The sequence below is a fragment of the Achroia grisella genome, unplaced genomic scaffold (genome assembly GCF_030625045.1).
Source record: "Achroia grisella isolate CSIRO2021 unplaced genomic scaffold, CSIRO_AGI_Agris_v1 utg487, whole genome shotgun sequence".
Lineage (NCBI taxonomy): Eukaryota > Metazoa > Arthropoda > Insecta > Lepidoptera > Pyralidae > Achroia > Achroia grisella.
This window is the reverse complement of record NW_026712891.1, coordinates 1,900,893-1,927,859: the sequence shown is the minus strand read 5'-3', so window position 1 is coordinate 1,927,859 and position 26,967 is coordinate 1,900,893. Positions and strand designations below refer to the sequence as shown.

The following is a 26,967-nucleotide window of genomic DNA, read 5'->3' as shown; positions in this document are numbered from 1 at the left end:
TTTTAGCGAGATGCAGTGAAAGAATGTGTCTGTGTGTGTTTGTACAATCCAAAATTTTAATTATTTTTAATAATTTTTAATAATTTTTCTCAAATTTAAGACATAGACGTGTTGCCGACAACACGTCTATGACTTTTGGTGTTTTAGGTGTTTACATATAGATCACGGTAACGGTTTACTATGCAATGAGCTGTATGCATGTTTGTGGTAAAAAAGCTGTTCACTTTTTGATTGGCGATAAAAAATGCAAAAATAGTAATTCGATTTTATTTCTGAATTTTCTAAAGTGTAAAATTAAAACAATCACAGTTGTTAAAATTATACATGTAGGCTGTTATAACTAAAATTATTTCTGAGAAATCATCAAGGGCCTTACAACACGAACATAGTTATGCGGTTTGTTTATTAAAATTCGCTTTAAGTTGAGAAAATCTTAATCATATTAATATTTAACATCTATCAAGTATATTCATTAGTATATAAAATCTGTTGTATCTCTTTGTTCGGAACCAACGAATAACTGCTGCTCGCACTTCACTAGTTTTATTTCAAAGAAAGATACTTTTCCTTATAATTTAAATCGCACCTCGATGAAATGAAGTTTACAATATCCGCATATTTCTCCTTTCTTATACAGTCGACCTGAGAAAAAAGGTTATTTTTAAGAGATTTACACGCTAATAATTTGGTGCCGTGATTGAATCATCAATATCAATATCAATATCGCCAAACCATCAATATCGATATTGAGGGTTTAGATTCAGCATTATAAAAAAAATCCATATTGAATATCATCGATGATTTTTGGCAGTGCAGTGTAGTTCGTATTATGGCCAGCTCGGAAGCCTAAGAGGTGATTTTTACGAAAGTAAGATGTTGTTGGTCATGAATAAGTCGTTTAAGAACTTTAGAATGAAAAGGAAGTATAGAAATAGGTTAATAGTAATCAGAAAATAGGTAGGGTTTAATTTTTTGGGATGGGGAATAATATAGGCATCTTTCCGTATGGAAATGAAAACACCTGAGTATGTTATTTGTTGAAAATTAAGGTCGTTACTAGAAGGATAATATCAAGCACAAGATGGTACGTCCAACACCATCAGTACTCATAGCGTCTGATTTTATTGATAGCAAGCTCCTCACAGTATCCCATTTAGTAACTAGATCAAAATTGAAGTATAGAAAACCTGGGGTTGGTGTGGTAGAGAAGCTATTTAGAGGATTTTTTTATTAAAAATAGTGAAAAAACAAAATTGTGATTTTTACAACCCCTGAAGATTTAAGAAATTTCCAGACCTTAGCCGGTTTTCCATTTTCTATAGATGAATAAATGAATGTATGTTATCTATAATTTATATTTTGCAGACTGTACTTAATGTATAAACTATATCTTATTTATTAACGCTACAATGAATGATAAGTGATATTTTAACAGCGGATAAACTTATATGAAAGCCAGTAGACTTCATTGTGCAGCAGTGTTCAGACCTCTTTACAAAATGATAATATTTACGTTGTCAGTTATTGCTTTATTATTGTGTTTCCTTCATGTGTTATTAAACTATAATACAAAAGCTCGAATGCTCAGGAAAATTCCGGGTCCACCGGAAACATTTATTTTAGGAAATGGACCGGAAATCGTACTTTCTTCAGGTGATACTCTTCTTTGCAATTTAATTCAAAACAAAATAACAGTATTTGTCTCTAATCTACATTTTACTTAATATTTTTTTTTTATATTTTGTGGCAATACATAACGAAAACAAAGTAGTTATAATTAGTAACCTAGGATTCCCTTAAGTGAAAGAATTTCTCAAATTAGTGCAGTGGTTTTGGAGTTACTTTCCTCGTAACATAATCTAGTTTCTCGTTTTCTATATAATATTCGTATAAATGGATAGTATTAATAATATTTTTATTATATTTTTATTATATTCGTTCTCGTAGTTTTAATTTTTAAAATAATATAGTGTTTAATCATTTTAATAAAAAAAATCTGTATATTTCTGTATATATGACAATTTTTTTAGACCCTAACTTAAAAAAAAAATCATATTTACAGAAATATACAGAATTTTTTTATAGTGTTTAGGTACCTATATAAGGCATCCCTGTTATAAACAGAAAATTTCTCGACCAATAATAATTTTGTGATTATTTATTAATGAGAGAAGGATCCATTTAATTTTCATTGTCATGGTAAACAATGAGTTGTTAGTGTTTACCTACCTGTTTAAAATTTCATGTTGAATTTTATCAAATCCTTTTCAATTCATTTGTTTTCATTCAATTAATGAATGCCTATATCTACATTGTAAGTGACCTTATAATCGAGGGGTCAAATTATATCTCACGATTCAGTTCACGGATTTTGATAATAGTTACACAATTTTTTAATTAGTTTAAGTCCATATCTTCCATCATACCTATTGTATGATAAAATTCGTTCAACTACGTTCAACTGTTTTCACGTAGTGACATAAGAAGCAGATATGATAATTAAAAACTTAGCTGAGTAGAATGTTGTTGGTTATTTTAGTATTTCTAGTTTCTTTTCACAATGTCTTAATAATATTAGAAATGCAAAAGTTTGTAAGTACGGATTATCACTCTTTAACGCAAAAACTACTGAACGATTTTGATGAAACTTTACAGTAATATAGCTTATGCATCAGAATAACATATAGGCTATTTTATTTTATTTATCACGGGTAAAATCGCGGGCACAGTTAGTATAATATATAGTTAACTCTACACTTACTTTATTTTTTTGTGTCAACAGTCAATAATACTTACAATAGGTAAGCCGGATGGTTCTGGTAGCATTACTAACTTTGAGATATGAAAATGTACAACAAATATTACCGCCACTTCTATAGCTCATCCTAAAATCTGATATGTTTTATAAAGCATTATGTTTTATAACTCATAACAAGATAGATCTACTGCAATTAGCTCCTACGGTATTTTATTATTTATCGTTATCCATATAACTGGTATAACTGGTATAACTGGTAAATAAAAAAAGGTAACTGACATAGTGATCTATCAACGCACAGCCCAAACTACTGGACGGATTGGGCTGAAATTTGGCATGTAGATAGATGTTATGACGTAGGCATCCGCTAAGAAAGGATTTTGATTAATTCTACCCCCTAGGGGATAAAATAGGCGATAAAAGTTTGTATAGAACTTTGTCAATTTTAAACCGATCGGGCTTAGACTTTGCATGCATAAAGCTACTATGACGAAAGTTCCTGAGAAAGGATTTTGATAAATTCCACCCATAGGGGGATAAATTAACGCGAGCGAAGCTGCGGGCGATAAGCTAGTTAATTTATATATGATTTGTCATTAGATTTACAATCTCTCATCAATATTATCTCTCCTCAATTTATAGCTTCTTCAACATCTTCTGTTTTGGTCTATGATGGTCTATATCTTATGATATTTATGGCAATGTTAGTACAGTATATGTCTTAGTCCAAAATAGAGAACGCATATCTTAAATAATATACATAGAAACCAACCAGACCGATACTACCAATCATATTGATGAATATATCAAACCCGCGACAAACTCAAGTAAGGCGGTGTGTTAAACCGCTAGACCCCCGAGGTAAGTTATGTTATTTCTATTTAATAAAAAAACTTTCATTTTACAGCTGAATTATTTCAATTAGGAAGAACATATGCAAACAGATGGGATGGTATCTACCGTTTTTGGGCATTTCCTTACGGAGCTATAAATATATATAATCCAGACGACATTGAGGTAGGTTCGACACATAATATATTACTATTTATTAAATCAAGCTTCAAAATACATGTGACAATATCTTTTATCCCGACTGATGTTGACGGTCCCAGTAGTCTATGAGCGCACTTAGCATGTAAGTGTGCATAGCTAAATATTTTATTTAAGGTTTAAAGCCATATAGTTAATTGTACGGACAATACTTATCTAATAATTATTCTTCTTTTGATTTTAATAAAAAAAAATAATCGTAAAATTTCATTCCAGACAATAATTTCGACCACGAGATACAATGAAAAGAGCGTGGTTTATTCGTTTTTAAAGGACTGGTTGAAAGAAGGCCTACTTGTAAGCCATGGTGGGTTTCCTAATGTGACAATGAGTCAAATATATTGTAGATACGATAACGAAAATGTATTCAGAGTATGAAAGTGTATACTGACAATGTATGTCTAAGTATGATAAATAGACATCTGCGTGGGTCCCTCAGTCTCACCTGCAAGCTGCGTAGTATTGAAATAGTCGCTAAGCAGCTTGATGTTTGTAATTGACATTGTCATTTATTTTTTAGGCAATAAATGGCATCAGCGCAGAAAAATTCTAACGCCTGCATTCCACTTCAATATTTTACGTGACTTTTGCATTACAATAGAAAAGAACAGCCAATACTTGGTCAATACTCTAGCGAAGGTCTCGGGAGAAGTGGTGGATATCATCCCAATTATATCTGAATATACTCTCGCCACCATATGCGGTAAGACATTTATATTTTTAAAATTATATACTTGGTTCCTAATATTTTCATAATACAGTGCATCATTAACTGATATAACGAACTATAATACAATGATTTCCTCGATTTTACAAATTGCTCATAAGAATCAATGCAAAATATATTAATTAAAATTTTTTGTCTTACATACAGAAACTGCAATGGGTACACAATTAAATGAAATATCCACTTCGAAAGGAAAAAGTTATAAAGATGCGATATATGAGATTGGCCATTTAGTCACTCATAGATTTGTTTCCGTGCTACTGTATGCAGATTTTATGTTTAATTTGTCATCCTTTGGAAGGAAACAAAAAAAGCTTTTAAATATCATTCATAACTTCACCGCAGAAATAATAAAAGATAGAGAAGAATATATAAATAAAAACGGAGTTCAAAGTTACGATGTTAATGATAATAGTGTATTTGAAGACGACATGTTTCTGAACAAGAAAAGAAAGAAAAGAGCTATGTTAGATTCAATTATTTTAGCAAAGCAAGAAGGTTTGATAGATGATGCTGGTATTCAAGAGGAAGTTGATACATTTATGTTCGAAGTAAGTAACTGGAAAAGTCGTTTTCTTTAAATAAATGTTAATATCACAAAATTGTCAATAAAAAAAATATTTTCCTCTGTATTAATATATTTTATAATATAACGGCAAAAGTAGCGTTAAATTAATTTTTAAATAAGTAAACAAGCAGATATATTCTAACTGGACTTTTTAATACGACTGTTTATGATAAATAATATTTACACATATTACAAAAAATTGAATCTTAGATTAAGTAGGTATATGTACAATCATATTGTATATGGCCCTAAGAGTCACAGCTATTAAAATCAATCTCCTTATTAAAAATGTTGAATCTTATTTTATAGAGCTACAAAGTACAATGTACTTATGTTTAATATTAAATAATTGTACACAGGGCCATGACACGACCGCCGCTGGATTAGCGTTTTTTATAATGTTGCTTGCAAATAATCCAACAATACAGGTAGTATTATATTTTCTATATACTTGTAATTGGTGAATATGAACCGCATGAAACTTATGAATACGGAGTAAGTGAAAATGTCTCCTTGATTTGCAGCATTAATTTTGCACTTTAGTGCATCTGCCTTCACCAAAGTGATAGGCGTTTGTACATACAAGAGTTAGTTCTTTTATTTGCTGCGAATATTCTATTACATAGACATTATCAACGACATTATAATATGAACTTTACATGGATATTTTTTTCCGAGATGACATTAAAGATAAATAAAACATGTACTATGTAGACATCATTGTACATACTTGTTATGGTTATAGATGTTAATGATTTGTATACATGATGTATATGTATATATGATCAGCACTACAGTCATTTCGTCATAACGTGATGCCTGTGGTAGGTACCACTTACGCGTTACTATTCGCAGGTATCTAACGTGTACATCATTCATTACACGTACATGTCATTATCAAAGTCGTCGTCATTGTGTCTATATCTTTTGAAAATACTTCAAATAACTAAAAGAAAACAATAGTCTCAGTAAATACCTAGGCAATTAAAAGGAGAATTGATATTCTTAAAAGCTAAAGTTATCATGTTATAGGATAAAATATACAAAGAACTAAAAGAAGTATTTGGCGAATCATCGCGGCAAGCAGACATAGACGATCTATCCAAATTGAGATATTTGGATAACTGCATCAAAGAATCGCTTCGTCTATACCCACCAGTGCATTTTATTAGTCGTCAATTGAATGAAACTGTCAAGTTACGTAAGTATACTTATTAATTCAATTTCTATACTTACGTAAATCTACAAATGATACCTATGAAGCAAAGTCGTTGTTCTCCGCTCTTTATTTTATCGTTTACCTACTTCTAAGTTTTGCAACGGATTTTATACAGTTTTCATCGTTATTATGAGAATTTCATTCTGAATATTTAAAATCTTTACATAGTACAAAATGAACTCGCTTCCGTTGTCTATTCGCTTAGATCCTTTAAAGTACGCAACGAAATTTAATGACATTTTAAGCATTAGAGTGATGCAAGACGAAGGTTTATATGTATAATACATGTATACCTGTGCGAATCCGGTCTTGCAGCTAGTATAGTATATATATTAATTATGCAAAATATGTCATACACAGTCATATATAAGCTTGCGCAGAGTCTAGTACAATTATTTTGTGTAAACCCTTTAGTAGTACCACAGATAATATGTAGTACCATAGTATACTTATAGCTGTACGACCATCGACATCATTGCTAGCAGTCAAAGTGCATTGCTGAATTTTGGCCTAACCTGGCTATATGTAATAGCATACAATATAGCGCATATGATTCATGAAGCACCATAACACTTGTTCTTCTCGTTTCAGGCAATTACACGGTTCCATCGGGAGTGATGTGTCATATACATATATACGACTTGCACCGACGAGCAGATTTGTTCCCAAATCCTTTGGAGTTCGACCCTGACCGTTTCCTGCCGGAGAACAGCGTGGGTCGACATCCATATGCATACATACCGTTCAGTGCGGGCCCTAGAAATTGCATAGGTGAGTTTAACGGCTCTGTGGTCCAGCGGTTCAGCATACCTACCTTGTACTTATAGTCGCAGGTTCGATTCCTCGTACGATTTGTATTCATGAGTATGTTCGTTTGTAATGGTCGGGGTGTTTTCTATTTATATTATGTACCTATCTATAAAACATATTGTGAAATATATAATGGTGCATCCATTAATTTGATGATAGACAAGAAGCTTGTGACGAATATCTAATAAAAAATTGAGTCTTCGCTATTTTTATTACCAGATAATTATTAGTAACAAAGCCATTCACAATCAAATACATGATTAACATGTTGATGGTATTTAAAATGACTATGATATTTAAATTGACTATTACCTATCTATATTATTGTTACGTTATATATATACCTGTGACAAGGATATATGTATATGTACATTCGTGTATTTGGAATAAATATAAGCATGACATATTAATTCTCCGGAATAGCATGCACATATGGTATGACTGGTATCACATATAACATGACGTCGTTGTGCTGTTCATGATTACTTCTCTGTTCTGTGTTCATGTGTGTAGGTGATGGTTACTATTTCTCACCTGGTGGACAGTCTGTTTGCCATTAAAATTACTTATCTAATTCTTTAAGGATACTTACCAAATGACAGTAGTATAATTTTCAACTTGTATCAGTGATTAGAAATTAGAAGGAATGAATAATTTTGTTTTAGGTCAAAAGTTTGCAATGATGGAGATGAAATCTACAATTTCCGCTTTGTTACGGCAGTACGAGTTCTTTCCTGTGACCAAACCCTCCGATTTACAGTTGAAGAGTGATTTAGTTTTAAGAAATTGTGGTCCAGTTTATGTTAAAATTGTAAATAGAAATAAATAATATCAGACAAGAAAACATACTGGATATTTTTAATATATCTACATTTGTAAGCAAAAATAAAAATAGAAACAATTGCCGTATGAGTTTAAGCGCGTCGTTTAAAACAGGCGATTCAATATAAAAAAATCTTGTAGGTATATTTGTTGCAAAACTTGGATTAAACATATCGACATGTTTAATTCAAGTTTTGCAACAAATATATAAAAATATTGATAAAGTTTACTGTTTAACGTTTGGTTAGTGTTATTTTATTACATGGTCCTAATGGTCTCGTTTTTTTATTATAAATAAAAATATTTATAAAAAAACGTTTACGTAACACATAAGATACAAGCGGAAAGATTTTATTTTTTTGTATGATTGTAATGACTTTGTGATAATATCCTTGAAAATTGATATATGCATATGTCACAATAAAACAATCAGTCAACACCACACTTTGTTTTGTAAATAAATAAATATATAGGGTATTTAAGAAGGTATTAAAGAAAAAGATAAAACTTTTTCTACTAGACAATTCCTAGCATTTATATATTATTATTATTTTTTGAAAGCCTTTGGTCGCTTAGGTAATGGTCCGCGTCAACAGTTATTTGTATTTGAATTGATATTGATATACATTTTGATTTATTTATTTTATTATTTTTTTCTTCTATTATTTTTATTAAGAATTAGTTTAATTTAAATTTTGGTAACATTAAGATTGTGGAGTGAATATGTCGCTGCACGCGATCGCACCACCACTGGGCTGCTACTGAAAATCAGTGTTTTGCTCGCTGAGCAAATTGTTCACTGAGTAGCTCAACCCTTTCGTATCCCTGTGGCACCTAATATATATTTTAATGTTTATTTTATGTGGAAGTTAAAGTATTATGTGTTGTATTTTTTTTATTATAATTATTTACTATTCTTATGTGTTATTTGGATTTTGTTTGTACTATCTTTGTTATCGGGATACGAATAAAGATTTTTATCTATCTATCTATCTATCTATATATGAACATTTAATTTTTGTTCACGGTTGTTTACAAATCTACGCATTATAAAAATGGCACTGCCTTAAATAATATTACGATGAAAGAAAATATTATTTAAGGCAATGGGGATTTATTAATTAAGGAAAGATTTATTTGAATACGGACATTAAATTGAAACTAAAAACTCCAACCGTGAAATCCAAACCGATATAATTATTGCTAGATCTTAGCTATTCCAGAGATAAACATAAATAAGCTGGACAACTCATACAGCGCCGTCTAGTCCCAAACTAACCAGAACTTGTTTGTTATGAGCCAATCCAGTATAAATAATCATGCTTATATATGAACACAAATGTTTGTATTGTGCGAGCGAACCCGGGGTCATCGAAAGTAAGGTAAACTGCTAAATTGCTGAGTCCGTGATATTGATGTACCTATCTATATAGGCTATTTTTGGCTATAGGGTACGACATAAGTATGTGATATTGCATAGGTACAACGATTAAGTTGTTATTTTAAGATTTTTCTGTTTAGTAGTAAGGTTAAATAAAACAATTCTGTGTGGTGAAATTACATGGATCGTAATTAGTCATCGAGTTAAACTAAGATAATAATAATAGTAACACGTTGATCTCCTATATGTAACATAATTTCTTATATTACTTAGAACTAAACTTAACCTTCGTTAGACAATAACAAAATTAACTATACGACGCGCCCTGATATTTTATTAGAGAATGTAAATAAATACATTGGATTGGATAAAAAGGCAAATGCAATTATGTTATATGCCATACATATGAATTTGTGTATGTTCGAATTGGTTCAATTGTATCATTTGTCAATGTTTGTGATCACTTAAGGTCTCATTTTTTTCGTTAATAATTTAATTATCTATGGTAATAAAATAATTTAAACGTAAAATGTGAGTAGTGAGTTGGCTCCGGTACTAACGCGTCTTTTCCGGTACTGCTACTCTACAGGTGTAGTCCCGAAACTTTGGAAGACGGCTTTGGTTCATCCAATCCCTAAGAAGGGAGATCGCTCAGATCCAGCTAACTATAGGCCCATAGCCATCACCTCCTTATTCTCAAAGACCATGGAGTTGATTGTCAACCGTCAACTCCTACGATACCTAGAAGTGAATCAGTTGATTTCTGATCGTCAGTATGGCTTTCGCCAGGGTCGCTCAGCTGGTGATCTTCTAGTGTATTTGACACATCGATGGGCAGAGGTTATTGAGAGTAAGGGGGAGGCCCTATCTGTTAGTCTGGATATTGCGAAGGCCTTTGATCGGGTTTGGCACAAAGCTCTTCTTTCAAAGCTACCATCCTTCGGGTTGCCTGCGAAGTTATGCAAATGGGTCGCCAGCTTTCTCGCAGATCGGAGCATCAAGATCGTTGTCGATGGTGCTTGCTCCGACCCACACTCTGTGAATGCTGGTGTTCCACAAGGCTGTGTGCTGTCTCCGACTCTGTTCCTTCTACATATCAATGACATTTTACAAATCAACAACATTCATTGCTATGCGGATGACAGTACCGGAGATGCCTTGTACAGCGGCCATGCTAATATGTCGCAGGCAAAAGTTATAGAGTACCGGAACAAACTTGTGTCCGAAATCAAAACTTCACTCCATCAAGTTTCGGTTTGGGGTCAGGAAAATTGTGTTCAATTCAACCCCAAGAAGACACAAGTTTTGCGGTCATTTCCAAATGACCGCAAAACTGAACGTCACTGGATATACTGGATCAACGCCAAGGACCTCGAGATTTGGTGACCTCGCTTCACATCAAGGAGAGTGTCTTGAAACTGAGGAGATACGATAAATGGAATCTTTTTAGCGGTAAACGCGCAAACTTGTGTCTTCTTGGGGTTGAATTGAATTGAACAGGACAAGGCTAAAATAGCCTCAAAAAAGCTTGGTGTGCTCAGTAGAGTGGGACGGTATTTCACGGCGGCCCATCGCTTGCAATTATACAAGGCGCAGATCCGGCCGCACATGGAATACTGTTCTCACCTCTGGGCGGGAGCACCACAATATCAACTACTTCCATTTGACCGCATTCAGAACCGAGCAGCCAGAATCATTGGTAATCAACGTCTATGTGACAGACTCGACCCATTGGCTTTGCGGCGTGATATTGCATCTCTGTGCATTTTCTACCGCATATATCACGGGGAGTGTTCTGAGGAATTGTTCAGATTAATACCAGCTGCTGAGTTTCACCACCGTACCACCCGCAAGAAACTGAAATACCATCCTGATCATCTGGATGAATGGCGGTCTTCCACCGTGCGGTTTTCTAGAAACTTTTTGCCTCGCACAACCACATTATGGAATCACCTTCCAGCAATGGTATTTCCGAACCGATACGACATTGAAACCTTCAAGAAAAGAGCTTATTCCTTTTTGAAAGGCCGACAACGTACTTGCAATTCCCCTGGTGTTGCGGGTGCTCATGGGCGGCGGTAATCACTTACCATCAGGTGAGCCGCATGCTCGTTTGTCCCCTGTGTTATAAAAAAAAAAAGTCCACTTTAAGGGAGTAATGAAGAGTATTATTATTATAATTTTACATTTATTCTTTTGCGACATCTTTTATTTCCGGATCCGTATTCAACCTACGTAAGTTTCGGTTAGGTACCCGAATTACCACTGAGAGACAGACTCACTGGTCAAATTGGACTGTTCGTACATCAAACTCATTACTCAAAATAGAAAATAACTTGTATTATGAAGTTCAAACATCCGCATATTTTTGCATTCTTATACAGTCCACCTTATAATTTGGAGCCGTGATTGAAGGTTCCATGAATTCGAATGAAAAAAGTGCTGTATGCCGCATCTCAAGGAACTTCATGTTTTTTTTTACATGACTTATATTATAAATTAATTATTTCTTTTGATTTTTGTATCAAAGGACAGTTTAATAGTATACAATACACAACAAATATCAGCAATACTAATAACAGTATCTTCAACATGTCGTACAAGAGTTAGAGAGAGAGAGTAGAGCGCGCAAGCAAAACTTTGGTGTCGACAGGCAAGAAGTCACTTAATTTTCCGAGTAAGGCTGCAGTAACGAAAATTTTGAGACTCACTTCTGTGAACAGTCCAACACAAGCGTCCTGTCGATGTGGATGCAAAGGTTGACATGCATTATACTTAATGCATACTACGTCCAACACTGTCCTAAGAGTTTTGACGACGTCGGTGGTCTAGCGGTCTTACGTCCGATGGTTGCGGCTTCGATTCCTCGCACGGGCTGTACAAACATTTGTATTCATGAGTATGATTGTTTGTATCGGTATGGTTGTTTAGCTTTAGCTAGTTTCACTTGGGTCTAGATGGCGCTGTGTGAATTGTCTTGAGATTATTATTATATTATTAAGGGTGTTCCAATTAATGTTTGCTATATACCTCAAAAACTAAGAGCATCGTTATTGGTGGTTCAATGTTACACCAAGACGTTTGAAGATAAGTTATCTTCAAACGTCTTGGTCTTAATGTCATCAAATGAGGCTTGCAAATAGGTCATCTATATAAAGGTATAGTAGATGCATGGTAATGGAATTAGTAAAAAGCGCAAAAAGGAGCGGAGATAAGACCCTGAAGAACATCTGCAGAAAGCTATTGTAAACTCATATATATTGCCAATAGGCAACTTTGAGAATAGAATGCATACGTGCCAATAGGATACGATAATTCAATATTCGGTTTATGACGGTCTGATAATTTAAATTTTGCAATGAAATACTTCTTTCATTGCTGAAATCAATTGCCAAATTCATAATCGATGATTTTTGTGCTATGGCCAGCTCGAAAGCATAAGAGGTGATTTTTATGAAAGGAATTTGTTGAGTTGGTCATGAACAAGTCGTTCAAGAACTTTAGAAAGGAAAGGTAAAGTATAGAAATAGGACGGTAATCAGAAAAAAGAAGGGTTTAATTTTTGGGAAGGGAAATAATATAGCCATCTTTCCACATGGAAGAAAAATACTTGAGTAAGTGATTTGTTGAAAATTAAAGTAATTACTAGAAGGATAAGATAGATCAATACAATCAACACAATAAGTACCCATAGCGTCGGATCTTATTGAAAATTAGGGGTTGGTGTGGTAGAAAGAAGATTTAGGGTATTTCTTTTAATGTTGTTATCAAAAACAGTAAAATTATAAAATTGTTTTTTACAACCCTAGCCATAGCAAAATTGTGAATTTTAAAATTATATCATTTTCTACAGGTGTATATTATGTGAAACGTATATTTTGCAGACTGTACTTATTGTAACTATATATTTTTTATTAACGTGACAATGAATGATAAGCGATATTTTAACAGCGGATTAACTTATATGAAAGCCAGTAGACTTTATTGTGCAACAGTGTTCAGACCTTTTTACAAAATGATAATATTTACATTGTCAGCTATTGCTGTAATATTGTGTTTTATTCATGTGTTATTGAACTATAATAAAAAAGCTCTAATGCTCAGAAAAATTCCAGGTCCACCGGAAACATTTATTTTAGGAAATGGACCGGAAATCGTACTTCCTTCAGGTGATACTTTGCTTTATAATTTAATTCAACATAACGACAGCTCTAAGTTGCATTTTTATTATTATACATTTTTTTGTAGATTTGTGTCAATCAAAATAGTTATATCTTATAATATGTATGTATGTATTTATGTAATTTCTCGTAATAAAATCCATTTTCTCTCTGTCTTTATAATTTAATTTTTGATAATAATAAATGTAAAATTGTTACTATATTATATTTTCTTTTAAATTCATGAATGTTTAAAACAATACATTGTTTAATTATAGTAATAATCTTAAAATTTAAATCTGTAATTATTACTATCGGTATATTAAAATATACCTTTTTGTTAAAATGTCAACTTTCTGTGATTTTTTTAGTATTTAGCTATCTAACTAGATTATACATACATAATAAGATATAAACTATAAATATATGGAACAAAAATTTTCGTATAGAATTTACTATAATTTCATTATAATTAACCTACTACTACCTAATTCAGGCATTATCAATTGGATCTATAACTTTTAAATTCATTAGTTTTCATTAATTTCTTTTTTTTTTTAATTAATTTCATTTCATTCTTATAATAATCTAGGAACACGTAAACACCGCCATCTAGTCCCAAATTTGGTAGAGCTTTGTGTTATGTGTTATAGACAGCAGATGGATTTCATTGAATATTATAGGTATCTATTTTTTAAAATCTTTATTGCACAATAAGAAGTGTTCAAAAGTATCTATTATAAATGATTTGCTTATTTCATTGCCAATAACACAAAATTACACTTTTAAAAACATGAATATACTATAATACCATCTTTCAGATAATTAGTTACGAATTTGTATAAAACCTTAACATGATAGAAATATTATTGTAACACATTTAATATGTACTATTCGAATCGCAATTGGCTGTTAAAAATTATCCCCAAATTTCGTGTTTCTTCTATATTTTGATTTATGAAATTTATTTTAATATTAGTGGAATTATCTTAGACCTATGTACAAAACGTGTGTCATACATAAACCATCCAAATCGATACATTCGTACAATCGCGTGTCGCATTCATACAATACATTTGTATCGTGGTTGTATCTCGCGGGGATTAAACCCGCGACCAGCGCTAGTTAAGCGGTGCCCTATCCTACCTACACCAGTTATGGCTTTTTAAAAGAAAAACTTTCTTTTTACAGCTGAATTATTTAAATTAGCAAGAACATATGCAAACAGATGGGATGATATCTACCGTTATTGGGCATTTCCGTACGGAGCTATAAATATATATAATCCAGAGGACATTGAGGTACTTAGTCACATAATTTATTATTAATAAAATATGAATATGAAGTTACAAAATAAATTAGATAATATTTATTGTGTCCTAGTAAGTCCTTGTGGGAACACAAGGAATCTTGTGTCCCGTCTGATGTTACCGGCTCCAGTAGTCTATGAACGAGATACCTGATACGTCAAGTGCGCGTAGCTAAATATTTTATTTATAGCAATTTTGTTAATTACGAGTATACGACCCTTACCTAATTATTCCCAGTACTTCGACGAAATTCGAGCATACTTTCACGTTCAGTAAGGCTAATTGACTCTCAATTTTATTTGTGTGTCAAGTAGGTAGTGTGTGTAATTATTTTTTATTCATTTAATAATGTATTTTTGCGCATAATAAAAAAAAAATTAGCATTCTGCACTCCTTCTTTGTTTAATGACTATACAGCCCAATTTACATAATAACTTCTTAAATTATAGCGTATGTTTTAGTTTGAAGAATAAGTTACATTACTGTAAAGTTTAATCAAAATCTGTTCATTAGTTTCGTTACTCACAAAACTTCGCATGTATAATATATTATGATAAGTGTGCCAAATTTCATACTCCTCCGTCCGCGCAATTTTCGAAAAGATGAGTACAAAGCTTCTGTTTAGCGTATTAATATAATTAGATCGAATTCAATAAAGAAAGAATCATAAAATTTCATTCCAGACGATAATTTCGACCACGAGATACAATGAAAAGAGTGCGGTTTACTCGTTTTTGAAGGATTGGTTGAAAGAAGGCCTACTTGTAAGCCACGGTGGGTTTACTAATGCATAAGTAAAATGTATTATAAATACGTTCTGTAATGAAAATGTACTGGATGGGTACCTCACTCTCACTTGCAAACTGCTTGGCCATTGAAATAGTCGCCAAGGAGCTTCCATTGTAATTTGGTACTATTGAAGGGAGGATATAAGGCAGTAAAATTACAGAATGAGGAGGCATAATGTTTAATTACCCCGGAATAGCTACACATGATAACGCAATGTCTATGATGCTGTTCATGGTTATAGGTGACGGTTACTACTTACCGTAATGTGGGTAATGACCCACTTGTATTGCTTGTTTGCCATTTTCATTGTAATAAATAAATCTAATTAATCTATCTAAAACAAAGGAAATCGAAGGCAACAAACACTGTCATTCATTTTCTAGGCAATAAATGGCATCAGCGCAGAAAAATTCTAACGCCTGCATTCCATTTTAACATTCTACGTGAATTTTGTGTTACAATAGAAAAAAACAGCCAGTACTTGGTCAATACACTAGCAAAGGCCTCGGGGGAAATGGTGGATATCATCCCAATACTCTCAGAATATACTCTCTCCACCATATGCGGTAAGATTTCAACGTATTTATTTATATTTTATTAACTATTAAATAAAATCCATAAGAAAATTTCCATTGATAAAATAACCCCAATATTTATAAATGAATAATATAACGTCATCATTGTTATCCGTCATCATCAGATAAGATCATGGGATAGTCAGAGCCTTAACAACAGTCGACATAGTGGTGAAGGCAACACATGACATGCCTACATTTTGTTAGATATATCTTAATCTAACGTATCAGGAGTCTAGAGACGTCTCTAGGATTTAGTTAGGCATTTACAATACCGTAGAGTCAGTCAGAAATATAAATTAACTCGCAAAGTTTGTAGGTGTCAGACAAATTTGAACTCACGACCTTACGTATTGTCAGTCCTGATAGTAAACCCCTAAGCCTACTCGATTAATATTTTGGTTGTAAACAACATATTATTGGTTTTATTATAATTACAATCTGTAAAGTTTATTAAAATAATAATGTCATCGTTTGCCAATATTGTATGATAAATTAAACCAAATAAATTATACAACTTTTCGTATTGATAACCAAATTTTTTACTATTTTCAACTAAATAGCGCTTTGTTTTTAATAAACTACTCAATTTAACTAATTTCCTTTGTGTACTATAGAACAAGATTACTAGTCACTAGCTATTATGAGATCCATTTTTTGTGATTGTTCTGTTTGCTGTTTAATAAAAACACTTTATTATAATACACACTTTATTGTGTCAGATTCAGAACCTACTTAAACAAAGTGAAAGAGTTTCTTTATCTTTGTATAGGTAGGAACTGAATCTAAAACATCTAGAACGATATAGATGCAACCAGCATTGAGTTTTTAAATCCTCCATGTAGATATGCAATACCTAGTATAATTATTGCGGCAGCATTGTTTAATTCGTAAGTCATTATTAATATTTTTATTCTTTCTTTCTTTACAGAAACCGCAATGGGTACACAATTAAATGAAATATCCACTTCTAAAGGAAAAAGTTATAAAGATGCGATATATGAGATTGGCCGGTTAATTACTCATAGATTTGTTTCCGTGCTACTGTATGCAGATTTCATGTTTAATTTGTCATCCTTTGGAAGGAAACAAAAAAAGCTGTTAAATATTATTCATAACTTCACCGCAGAAATAATAAAAGATAGAGAAGAATATATAAATAAAAACGGAGTTCAAAGTTACGATGTTAATGATAATAGTGTATTTGAAGACGACATGTTTCTGAACAAGAAAAGAAAGAAAAGAGCTATGTTAGATTCAATTATTTTAGCAAAGAAAGATGGGTTAATAGACGATGCTGGTATACAAGAGGAAGTCGATACATTTATGTTTGCAGTAAGTGAGAATATAAATAATTTTCTATAAACAAATATTAATATCACAAAGTCGTCAATAAGTAAATATTTATATATTATATATATTTTTTTATAATGTAAGGGCAAAATTAACGTTTGATTAATTTATACATAAATAAACAAGCAAATATCTTGTTGTTGAAAGGTTTAAAACGACTGTTTATGATAATATTTACACAAATAGAAGATAACTATTGAATCTTAGATTAAGTATATACATTTATCATGTATAATATGGCCCTAAGAGACTCTGTCATCTTATTAAAATATTGAATGTTATTTTATAGAGTTACACAATACAATGTATTTTCGTTTAATTTAAAATAATTGTACACAGGGCCATGACACGACCGCCGCTGGATTAACGTTTTTTATAATGTTGCTTGCAAATAATCCAACAATACAGGTAGTACTATATTTTTTGCATACTTGTAATTGGTGAACTTGTAAATGAAATTTGTGTATACGGAGTAAGTGAAAATGTCTCCTTGATTTGCAACATTAATTTTGCACTTTAGTGTATCTGCTTTCACCAAAGTGATAGGCGTATACATATGTATGTATGTACATGTAGCGCGGTGGTTATACTCATCACTGTAGCGATATATATGTTGTGGTGAGGTGGCGCTACATAATATATTATTTATGTTGTTTATAGGTAGTGAGTATACCAGTAAAATGATTCTATTATTTATTAGACATTATTAAGTTTATTGGTAGTTGCTACATGGTTTATTAATAACGCGTCCAATCGACGCGGTGTCGGGACGTAGACTGATTTTATACTTAACTTAAATCTATGTTAATGGAAACGTAATCTAAGGGAAGGGTCTCAAGTGTCGACAGAAATATTACAAGTATAGGCACATACGTATAACAGTCAGTTCTTTTATTTGTTATTTACTATGAATATAATACTAATAATCTCAGGACAATTTACACAGCGTCAAGGCCCAAGTTAAACCAGATAGAATTTGTGTTCAAGTCAACTGATACAATTTTGTTTTACTGATACTTTTCATTTTACTCATCACGCATTGCTATAGCAGAGGACTAAGGTGCTATTATCAATGTCATCGTCATTGTGTCATTATCTTTTGATAAAGCTAAAGTTACCATGTTATAGGATAAAATATACAAAGAACTAAAAGAAGTTTTCGGCGGGTCAACGCGGCATGCTGACATAGACGATTTGTCTAAATTAAAGTATTTGGATAACTGCATCAAAGAGTCGCTCCGTCTGTACCCACCAGCTCATTTTATTAGTCGTCAATTGAATGAAACTGTCAAATTAGGTAAGGACACTTAGTAATTCTATTCCTATATTTACGTGAATCTACTAATGACACCTAGTCATAGTGAAGCAAAGTCGTTGTTCTTCACTGTTTATTTTATCTCTTACTTCTAAGCTTTGCAATGGATTATATACAGTTTTCATCGTTAACGAGAATTTCATTCTGAATATTTATAATCTTTACATAGTATAAAAAGAAGTCGCTTTCGTTGTCTGTTCGCTTAGATCTTCTAAACTACGCAAAATATATTAATGTTTTGTTAACAGTTTTTAACATTAGATTTATATGTACCTACATATAACTAGCTGACCCGTCACTTCTTCTGCTTGATATTTATGAGTATATTTCGTTATGTACCATATAACACAGGTGGTTCATGAATCACCACAATACAGAAACGATCCTGAGAACTCCAAATATTGTACCTGTTCTTCTCGTTTCAGGCAATTACACGGTTCCATCGGGAGTGATGTGTCATATACATATATACGACTTGCACCGACGAGCAGATTTGTTCCCAAATCCTTTGGAGTTTGACCCTGACCGTTTTCTGCCGGAGAACAGCATCGGTCGACATCCATATGCATACATACCATTTAGTGCGGGCCCTAGAAATTGCATAGGTGAGTTTAACGGCCCTGTGGTCTAGGGGTTCGGCATACCTACCTTGTAATTATGGTCGAGGGTTCAATTCCTCGCATGATACCTTTCTATTTTTACCTATCTACTTATATTATGTATATGTATCTATTAAAGCTATTGTGACTCAATTTTATGACGAGGACAGAGCACCGAAAGAGTAAGTTCTTCATACTTTCTTGTTAGAAGCGGAGGCTTTAGTCAATTCCAGGCTTTTAACATACGTCACATAAAACGAAGAATGTCAGAGCCTTACGCCGTTCCAGTTTCTTTGTTTTATATTGTTTTATATATGACATAAGTCAAATACAATATTCTAGGACCATAAAAAAGGTTTATAAAACAGTTTCCAACAGTCTTAGTGACGGAAATCTAATAAAAAATTGAGTATTTGCTATTTTTATTACCAGATAATTATTTAGTAACAAAGCCATTCGGAATTAAATATACGAAAAACGTATTGATGGTATTTAAAAAAAAACTGTTACCTATTATTACAAAGATATACTTACTTGTATGTTCATTCGTGTAGACCAACTTTGCTGTATTTGTTTTAACTGACTTAAAAAGGAATAAGTATATTAAATCGGTTATATTTATTTTTTATCTTATGTCACACTAACCTCAGAACTTCTCCGTTTATACTTAAACTGATTTGGAAAATATTTTTTCATTTTAAAACAGTTTCAGATTGAACAACATATTTTTAGGGAGGGTAGGAATGTTTCCATAAAAAATTCACTGCAATAGTGTCCACGCAATAAAATCACGATGCAGGTATTTTTCAGCATTACTTCTGCCTCTATTCAGATACCTCGCGTCTTCCCTCACACAAATATTTACGATCCGCTCGGCTATATTTTACAGGAGGAAATATAAAAAATTTTTTCGTCAATTTGAAAATTTATCTTGTTCATTTTTCAAAATTATTCGTTTGATTTGTTCAATCGACCTAAAGATAGGTTCTTTGTATTGATGAAAATAATATATAGAATTTGAGTGTAATTGGTATTGTAGAAAAAAAATATAGTAGCACGTTTTGTATGGAGAGGGGTTGAGGGATGTGCAACCTTGAATAAATTTAGTATAAATAAAAAAAACTAGAAAAAATATATTATTCAGTAGAGTCAATGGTCAGCATAATAGTCCCAATGAATTGATGATGATGAAACTGTAAATATGTAACCAAGACATGGTTATTAACAACTCACCGGGCTAGACTTTGTAAAAAGTCCTCTAGGCGTACCTCTGTCGACCTGTTCCAGCTTCTAAGCTGTGCCTGTCGCAACGCTGTCTATCGGTTGAAGGATGAGATAAGGCAGTGAAATTACAGGACAAGAGACATGACATCTTAATCATCCGAAATAACATGCAGGAGTGGTATCACTGGCATCACATATTACGTGATATTGTAGAATTTCTCATGTTTACTTCTCATTTCTGTGTGTTTATGTATAGACAGGCGACGGTTTATAATTACTTAAAGAAAACTTGGTGTTGTTTGTGGTACTTATGAAATAAATTTAGTTTTATCTAAAAATAATTTTAAACTTGTATGAGTCATCAGAAATTAGACTAGAGTAATTTTGTTTTAGGTCAAAAGTTTGCAATGATACAGATGAAGTCTACAATTTCCACTTTATTACGACACTATGAGTTCTTTCCTGTGACTAAACCCTCAGATCTACAGTTGAAGAGTGATATAGTTTTAAGAAATTCTGATCCAGTTTATGTTAAATTTGTAAATAGAAATAAATAAAATTAGACAAGAAAAGATATTGTTTGTTTTGTAATAACTACATGTGTAAGTATAAGTAAAAAAAAATGGTATGTATTTGAATTTAGGCGCATCACTTCGAAACAGGTGGTTCATTTTAAAAATAATGTTTTTTTAAACTTTGTTAAAAAACTTAGGTTAGGTAAACATGTCCATATAAAAATATTGACAAAGTTTACGTGACTTTCAGTTCTTCAGTATTATTTTATTACATGGTTAGAACCATGTAATAGAATAATTGTCTCGTTTTTTATTATACAAAAGAATATTTATAAAAAACATTACACACACATAATATACAAGTGGAAAGATTTGATTTTTTATATGATTGTAATGACCTTGTGATAATATACTTGAAAATTAACGTATACAAAATATAAAATATTGTGTTCCGAATAATAATAAACGATTTTTAAAATGCCGTACTCCTTAAAATACAGTATTTTATAAATAGTGCGGTCAATCTCAGTCACAATCAGTCAACGCCAGACTATGCTTTGTAAATAAACATGACGTCATTTCAAATAGATACCTATCTATGAACACAATAATATCATAATATCACAGATCGCTACACTATAAACTGGTATATTTATTTATATACTCAGCTGTATATACCTACATATAAGTATGTTATACATTATCCGGTTCTCAGATAAATAGACTACGTTTGTACAAACAAACAGTTTCCGACAGTATCCATTTGCCCAGCAACTGCCTAACACGTCCGTGTGGATAAAACACTTATAATGTTGACATTCATTTTCTGTTTAATTACACTGTTTTTGCTTATAATCGAGCTGGTGATTAATCACAATACAAAGGCGAAGTTATTAAAAAAAATACCAGGACCAAAAAATGTATTTATTTTTGGTAATGCTTTGCGGGTTATGCTCTCCCCTGGTGAGTATATTAAAACTCTAAAAACTTAGAATATTTACAGTTTCTGACTTTAATTGATGTTAATATTTACTAATCGTGTGAATACTCTGTTCCCTAGTACCATGCACGTCTCTACCTAGTACTCATATCAGTGTTAGCTAATCGTTTAACTTTAGGTGACTTTAGCACTCGTCAGGTTAATGTGAATTTGTTTCTTTATATTGAAAATTAGATATCATTAAAATTACTGATGTTTTTGTAGAAACTCATTTATAACTACTGCATCCAATGATTATATGTAGATAGACAACACTGTTTTTTAATGGATTTTAAAAAGGTGTTATTGTACGAGAAAGGGTATTTTATGTTTGTTCGTAACGTTATTTTAAATTACTTATTACTGAGGTTATTACATACCAAATACTTTTATCAATATGGAAATCTTAGAATAATAGACTCTTCAGTAAGATGGAAATTAGATAATCTTTGATCCCACGTAACATTTTAATTATGTATGGATACAATGACTACAGATTTATTAATTTGATGTTCTGTTAGCTACTATTGATTAATGATCACAAGCCATGTTTATCGTGTCAGCGTGTAACATTTTTCGGTCTGAACAGCTGAAACCGTCTGAAGGTAACTTAACTTACACGAGTGGTAACTCTTTGGGTATACTGATCTGACTGTCTTATAGTATTAATCCCTATAGTGGAATTTTTACTGTTTTCAGTTGAACTATTTAAATTAGCAAGAAGAGATGCAGCGCGATGGAATGGAATTTACAGATTTTGGGCTTATCCTCGTTCTGCAGTCAACGTTTATAACCCTGAAGATATCGAGGTTTGTGTTTCCGATTTATTTATTTATAGATTCTGGTAAGCCTTTTTTAAACGCACGCAAAAAAATTGTTGACATGTACTAATTAACAGGTGGTTGCGAATTTTCCGACTTGAATACCAGCAAACATCTGCTTCTGGTTCCGTACAGTTTATTAGTCCAATTCTCATACATACATATTGTATTATTATAAGCAATTTTGACTTCGACTTGTCACCTGTCGATAATGTTTAACATTATTATATACTAGCTTTGTTCGCGGTTTCATCAATTCCCGCTGATATAATTTCTTTTGTACTTTTTTTTTTGCAGAAAGTAATTTCTACGACAAAACACAATGAGAAAAGTACGCTGTATAGATTTTTAAGGCCCTGGTTACAGGAAGGGTTACTTCTAAGTAGTGGTACGTTACTTCCAACAACTATATTAGCCATGTCGTACTGTAGATAGTGTATATATAACAAATATTCAGAAAATTAATATATACAACCAAGAGTAGAAAATAATAATTCATAAGTACACGAATCGTTTTGTAAAACCACAGATAACATAATATTACATCCACTAATCTCACGAGAACCAGAATATAAAAAGTCGTTTGCGTGGGTATAGTATTACCTATTTCAGCCGTCAAATAGGTGCCGATTAAGCAATAAAATTACCGAATAAGAAGCATAACATCATAGTCCTTTAAAATGGCAATGCATGAGTGTTATCACGGGTGTTTCGTGATAACGTGTTTTCCATAGTGCTGTTCATATGTAGAGACAACGGCTACGGCTAGACATCTGGTGGGCCGTTAGTTATCAATTATGTAAAAAAATAGTTTAATAAAATTATTCAGATAGCGTACCTACTCAATACAATTTTGCATGTTTGTCTTAATTACCATATCAATATGTTTTGTCTACTCTAATTTTTATCGCCTCTGTAGCGATATCGAACTGATTATATCTGACATGAGTTCAATAAATGTCGCGAATAAATAAAAACAAATACCTATGAATTTAGTAACTACAGCAGACTAATGAACTAATTTCAGGATCTAAATGGTACCAGCGAAGAAAAATTCTCACACCTACCTTCCATTTCAAAATTTTACGTGATTTTTTCGTGATAATGGAAGAAAACGGCGTTCGTTTGACCGACTCTTTGATGAGTACGGAAGGAAAAGCTATAGATATCGTACCTATTCTGTCTGAGTTCACACTGAATTCCATATGTGGTAAGGAAACTAACATATTATCAAAATACTATACTTATTTCATGACCAAGTATTTCTTGCGCCCGCTAAGGTTAAGGTCTACCATCGAGATGTAGTGTATGGTAAGGGTTCCTACGTTACATCAAACAAATTGCATGAATCACACATTGGTGAATGTTAAATTAGTTACCTTATGCTTATAAAGATAAAGTTATTCTTAAGTTTTTCATTAATAGTTAAACTTTCGTGTATAATTAGATTATATATTTAAAATTAGACATATGAGATTATGAAATGCGATTACATGAAATTTAGAACAATTCCCCCCTAGTTACACTAGGTCTCACTATGTCGACTTCTTACCCATTAAGTTGTGTTGTAAATTATGAACTAATGTACTTATGTAATAATTTAAACAGATCTGCCGTTAGCTTGTTCAATGAATAAATAAAGAAACGATAATTAATATTTCCTACGTCTTGATTTCGATTATTATATTTACATACATATATTTTAGATTTTTTTATATATTTTAGAAACTGCAATGGGTACTCAACTATCAGAAGAAACGAATGCAACTGCAAAATCTTATAAGTCCGCCATATACGAACTAGGCAAGCTTATTATCGGACGAGTCAGCAGAATTTATTACCACACAGATTTTATATTTAACTTGTCCGCTACAGGGAAGAGACAAAATGGAAATATAAAAACTGTTCATAGTTTCACTAAAAAAGTTATAAGAGATAGAAAAGAGTATATAGAAATAAATGGGATTCAAAATGTTAATACAGAAGATGATGTGTTTATGACTAAAAAACTAAAGAAGACAGCAATGTTAGATGTCTTGATTATGGCACATAAAGATCATCTCATCGATGATAACGGGATACAGGAGGAAGTTGATACCTTCATGTTTGAAGTGAGTTGGTTTTCATTAATAAAGAGTATTCGGTACGAGGTTTATTCTTAAATATATTGTATATATGTACCTATTCGTAGAATTTATTACAACGATTAGTAGGAAATAATAAGTAATTGTTTAATTTACAGGGTCATGATACTACTGCCTCTGGTTTAACCTTTTGCTTGCTTTTGCTAGCGAATAACAAATGTATACAGGTAATTCAGTTTCATCTTAATATATAGTTTATTTTGTTCATGCAAATTCTCTGTTAACATACGTTTGTATATTTACATTTATACTGTTTGTTTTTTAACTAGGATAAAATATTCGAAGAACTCAAGGACATTTTTGATGGTTCATCAAGATCAGCCAATTTTGAGGACCTGTCTAAAATGCGCTACTTAGAATGCTGCATTAAGGAATCCATGCGCTTATACCCGCCTGTTCCAATTATAAGTCGCGCGATAAATGGAACTTTAACACTGAGTAAGAAAGTAGTATATTGTACCACATCAAAGTAAAATAATATTAGCAGTTTTTGATGCGCGGTTCCTCTCAAACCGGAATACTAAAATCTGAGTAGAATTATGTAAATGTGTGAAGAGTTATTGGTCTTAAGTAAGTGAAGTTCAATAAATCTGGAATTCCAGAACGATAGCTAATATTACTAGACAATTTGCACTCTATTTTTTCTAAGAGTTGGAATAATAAACATGCTTCAGATATTATTTTTATTTATTTCTCTTATGATTTATTATTTTAGACACATAATATCAAATAATGTCTGCAAAAATATTTTTTTTCCAGGTAATTATGAAATTCCAACGGGAACATATTGTAATATTCATATTTACGATTTGCATCGTCGCGCTGACCTCTTCGAGAGTCCATTAGACTTTAACCCTGATCGTTTCCTACCAGATAACTGCATAGGACGTCATCCCTACGCTTATATACCATTTAGTGCTGGCCCTAGAAATTGTATAGGTATTGTTTAAACTACTCAAGTAATTGTAGATGCTTCAACTTAATTTTCTTTTATTAATTGACTTAATTATAAGTAATTGAGGCAAATAAGGCTCACTATTCAAAATCGCACAAAAAATAATCTTGATGTGTCACATTTGTTTGTATAAACACATAGTAGTGCACTTCGTAGAGAATGAGTTCGTGTTCTCCCTGTGCTGTACATTGCCCAAGCGCAAAGTATATAATGGTTACCAGTCTTCTTATTCCTAAGAACTAAAAAGAAACAGATGTAACAAAGCACAAACATAGTAGAATAACTTTTCATAGTAAAATTATAAGAAAGAATCCTCATACCAAGCCGCTACTAATATCCGTTCTTTTACGATGACATATCACATAAGCATATATTAGGCTGTGATAATGGTTTTATAACGCTATCTACCACCCAATTTCTTCATTAAAGCTTTAAGTAGGTAGTATTCATGAAGGTAAAATTTCACCAATTACGCACGCCAAGTATTTATTATTATTTTAATTGTTACTTTAGCCTTATATGCGTCAAATACCTATTATATTTGAAATCCTCATTTAAGTAACAATAGAATTGTTATAGTAATATAATATCAGCAAAATACTTAGATGATTATTTTTAAATTTTACATGATATAATATAATGTGTTTATTCTGGTAAAAACAAGGTATCTTTCTGTTTTTAGGGCAAAAGTTTGCAATTATGGAGATGAAGGTAGCCCTATCAGCGATCATCCGAAAGTTTGAACTACTGCCAGTGACCCGTCCTTCGGATCTAGAAATAATAGCCGATTTAGTGTTAAGAAATTCCAAACCTATTTATGTTTCATTTGTTACAAGAAATAAAAATTTGTCCTAATGTGCACCCATGTACTTATTTTAGTAATCAACATGTCA

The 26,967-nt window shown here is 32.1% G+C and overlaps 2 protein-coding genes across 2 annotated transcripts; both read left to right on the top strand.

The window, feature by feature from the left end:
* Positions 1-185: 185 nt before the first annotated feature.
* On the top strand, positions 186-8,139 carry LOC131845926 (cytochrome P450 4C1-like). The gene is made up of 10 exons (XM_059195090.1): positions 186-192; positions 812-868; positions 3,666-3,775; positions 4,025-4,115; positions 4,329-4,511; positions 4,683-5,086; positions 5,463-5,531; positions 6,136-6,304; positions 6,914-7,093; positions 7,798-8,139. Exons 1-10 carry the CDS (start codon positions 186-188, stop codon positions 7,959-7,961), a joined length of 1,434 nt encoding a protein of 477 aa, XP_059051073.1. The 3' UTR covers positions 7,962-8,139.
* A 5,205-nt stretch (positions 8,140-13,344) lies between these two features.
* Positions 13,345-26,933, top strand: LOC131845925 (uncharacterized). The gene is made up of 18 exons (XM_059195089.1): positions 13,345-13,504; positions 14,687-14,796; positions 15,489-15,579; positions 15,978-16,160; positions 17,101-17,504; positions 17,862-17,930; positions 18,651-18,819; positions 19,263-19,442; positions 21,054-21,205; positions 21,958-22,138; positions 22,854-22,963; positions 23,273-23,363; positions 24,003-24,185; positions 24,701-25,086; positions 25,218-25,286; positions 25,389-25,557; positions 25,879-26,058; positions 26,757-26,933. The coding sequence occupies exons 1-18, from the start codon at positions 13,351-13,353 to the stop codon at positions 26,927-26,929; spliced, it is 3,054 nt and encodes a 1,017-aa protein (XP_059051072.1). The 5' UTR covers positions 13,345-13,350; the 3' UTR covers positions 26,930-26,933.
* Positions 26,934-26,967: the final 34 nt, after the last annotated feature.

Coding starts and splice junctions, on each gene's coding strand:
- LOC131845926 (XM_059195090.1), top strand. Junction 5,532..6,135: donor CAAATAATCCAACAATACAG/GTAGTATTATAT, acceptor ATCATGTTATAG/GATAAAATATACAAAGAACT. Junction 7,094..7,797: donor GGGCCCTAGAAATTGCATAG/GTGAGTTTAACG, acceptor ATTTTGTTTTAG/GTCAAAAGTTTGCAATGATG.
- LOC131845925 (XM_059195089.1), top strand. CDS start 13,351: ATGATAATATTTACATTGTCAGCTATTGCTGTAATATTGTGTTTTATT. Junction 17,931..18,650: donor CAAATAATCCAACAATACAG/GTAGTACTATAT, acceptor ACCATGTTATAG/GATAAAATATACAAAGAACT. Junction 22,139..22,853: donor GCGGGTTATGCTCTCCCCTG/GTGAGTATATTA, acceptor TACTGTTTTCAG/TTGAACTATTTAAATTAGCA.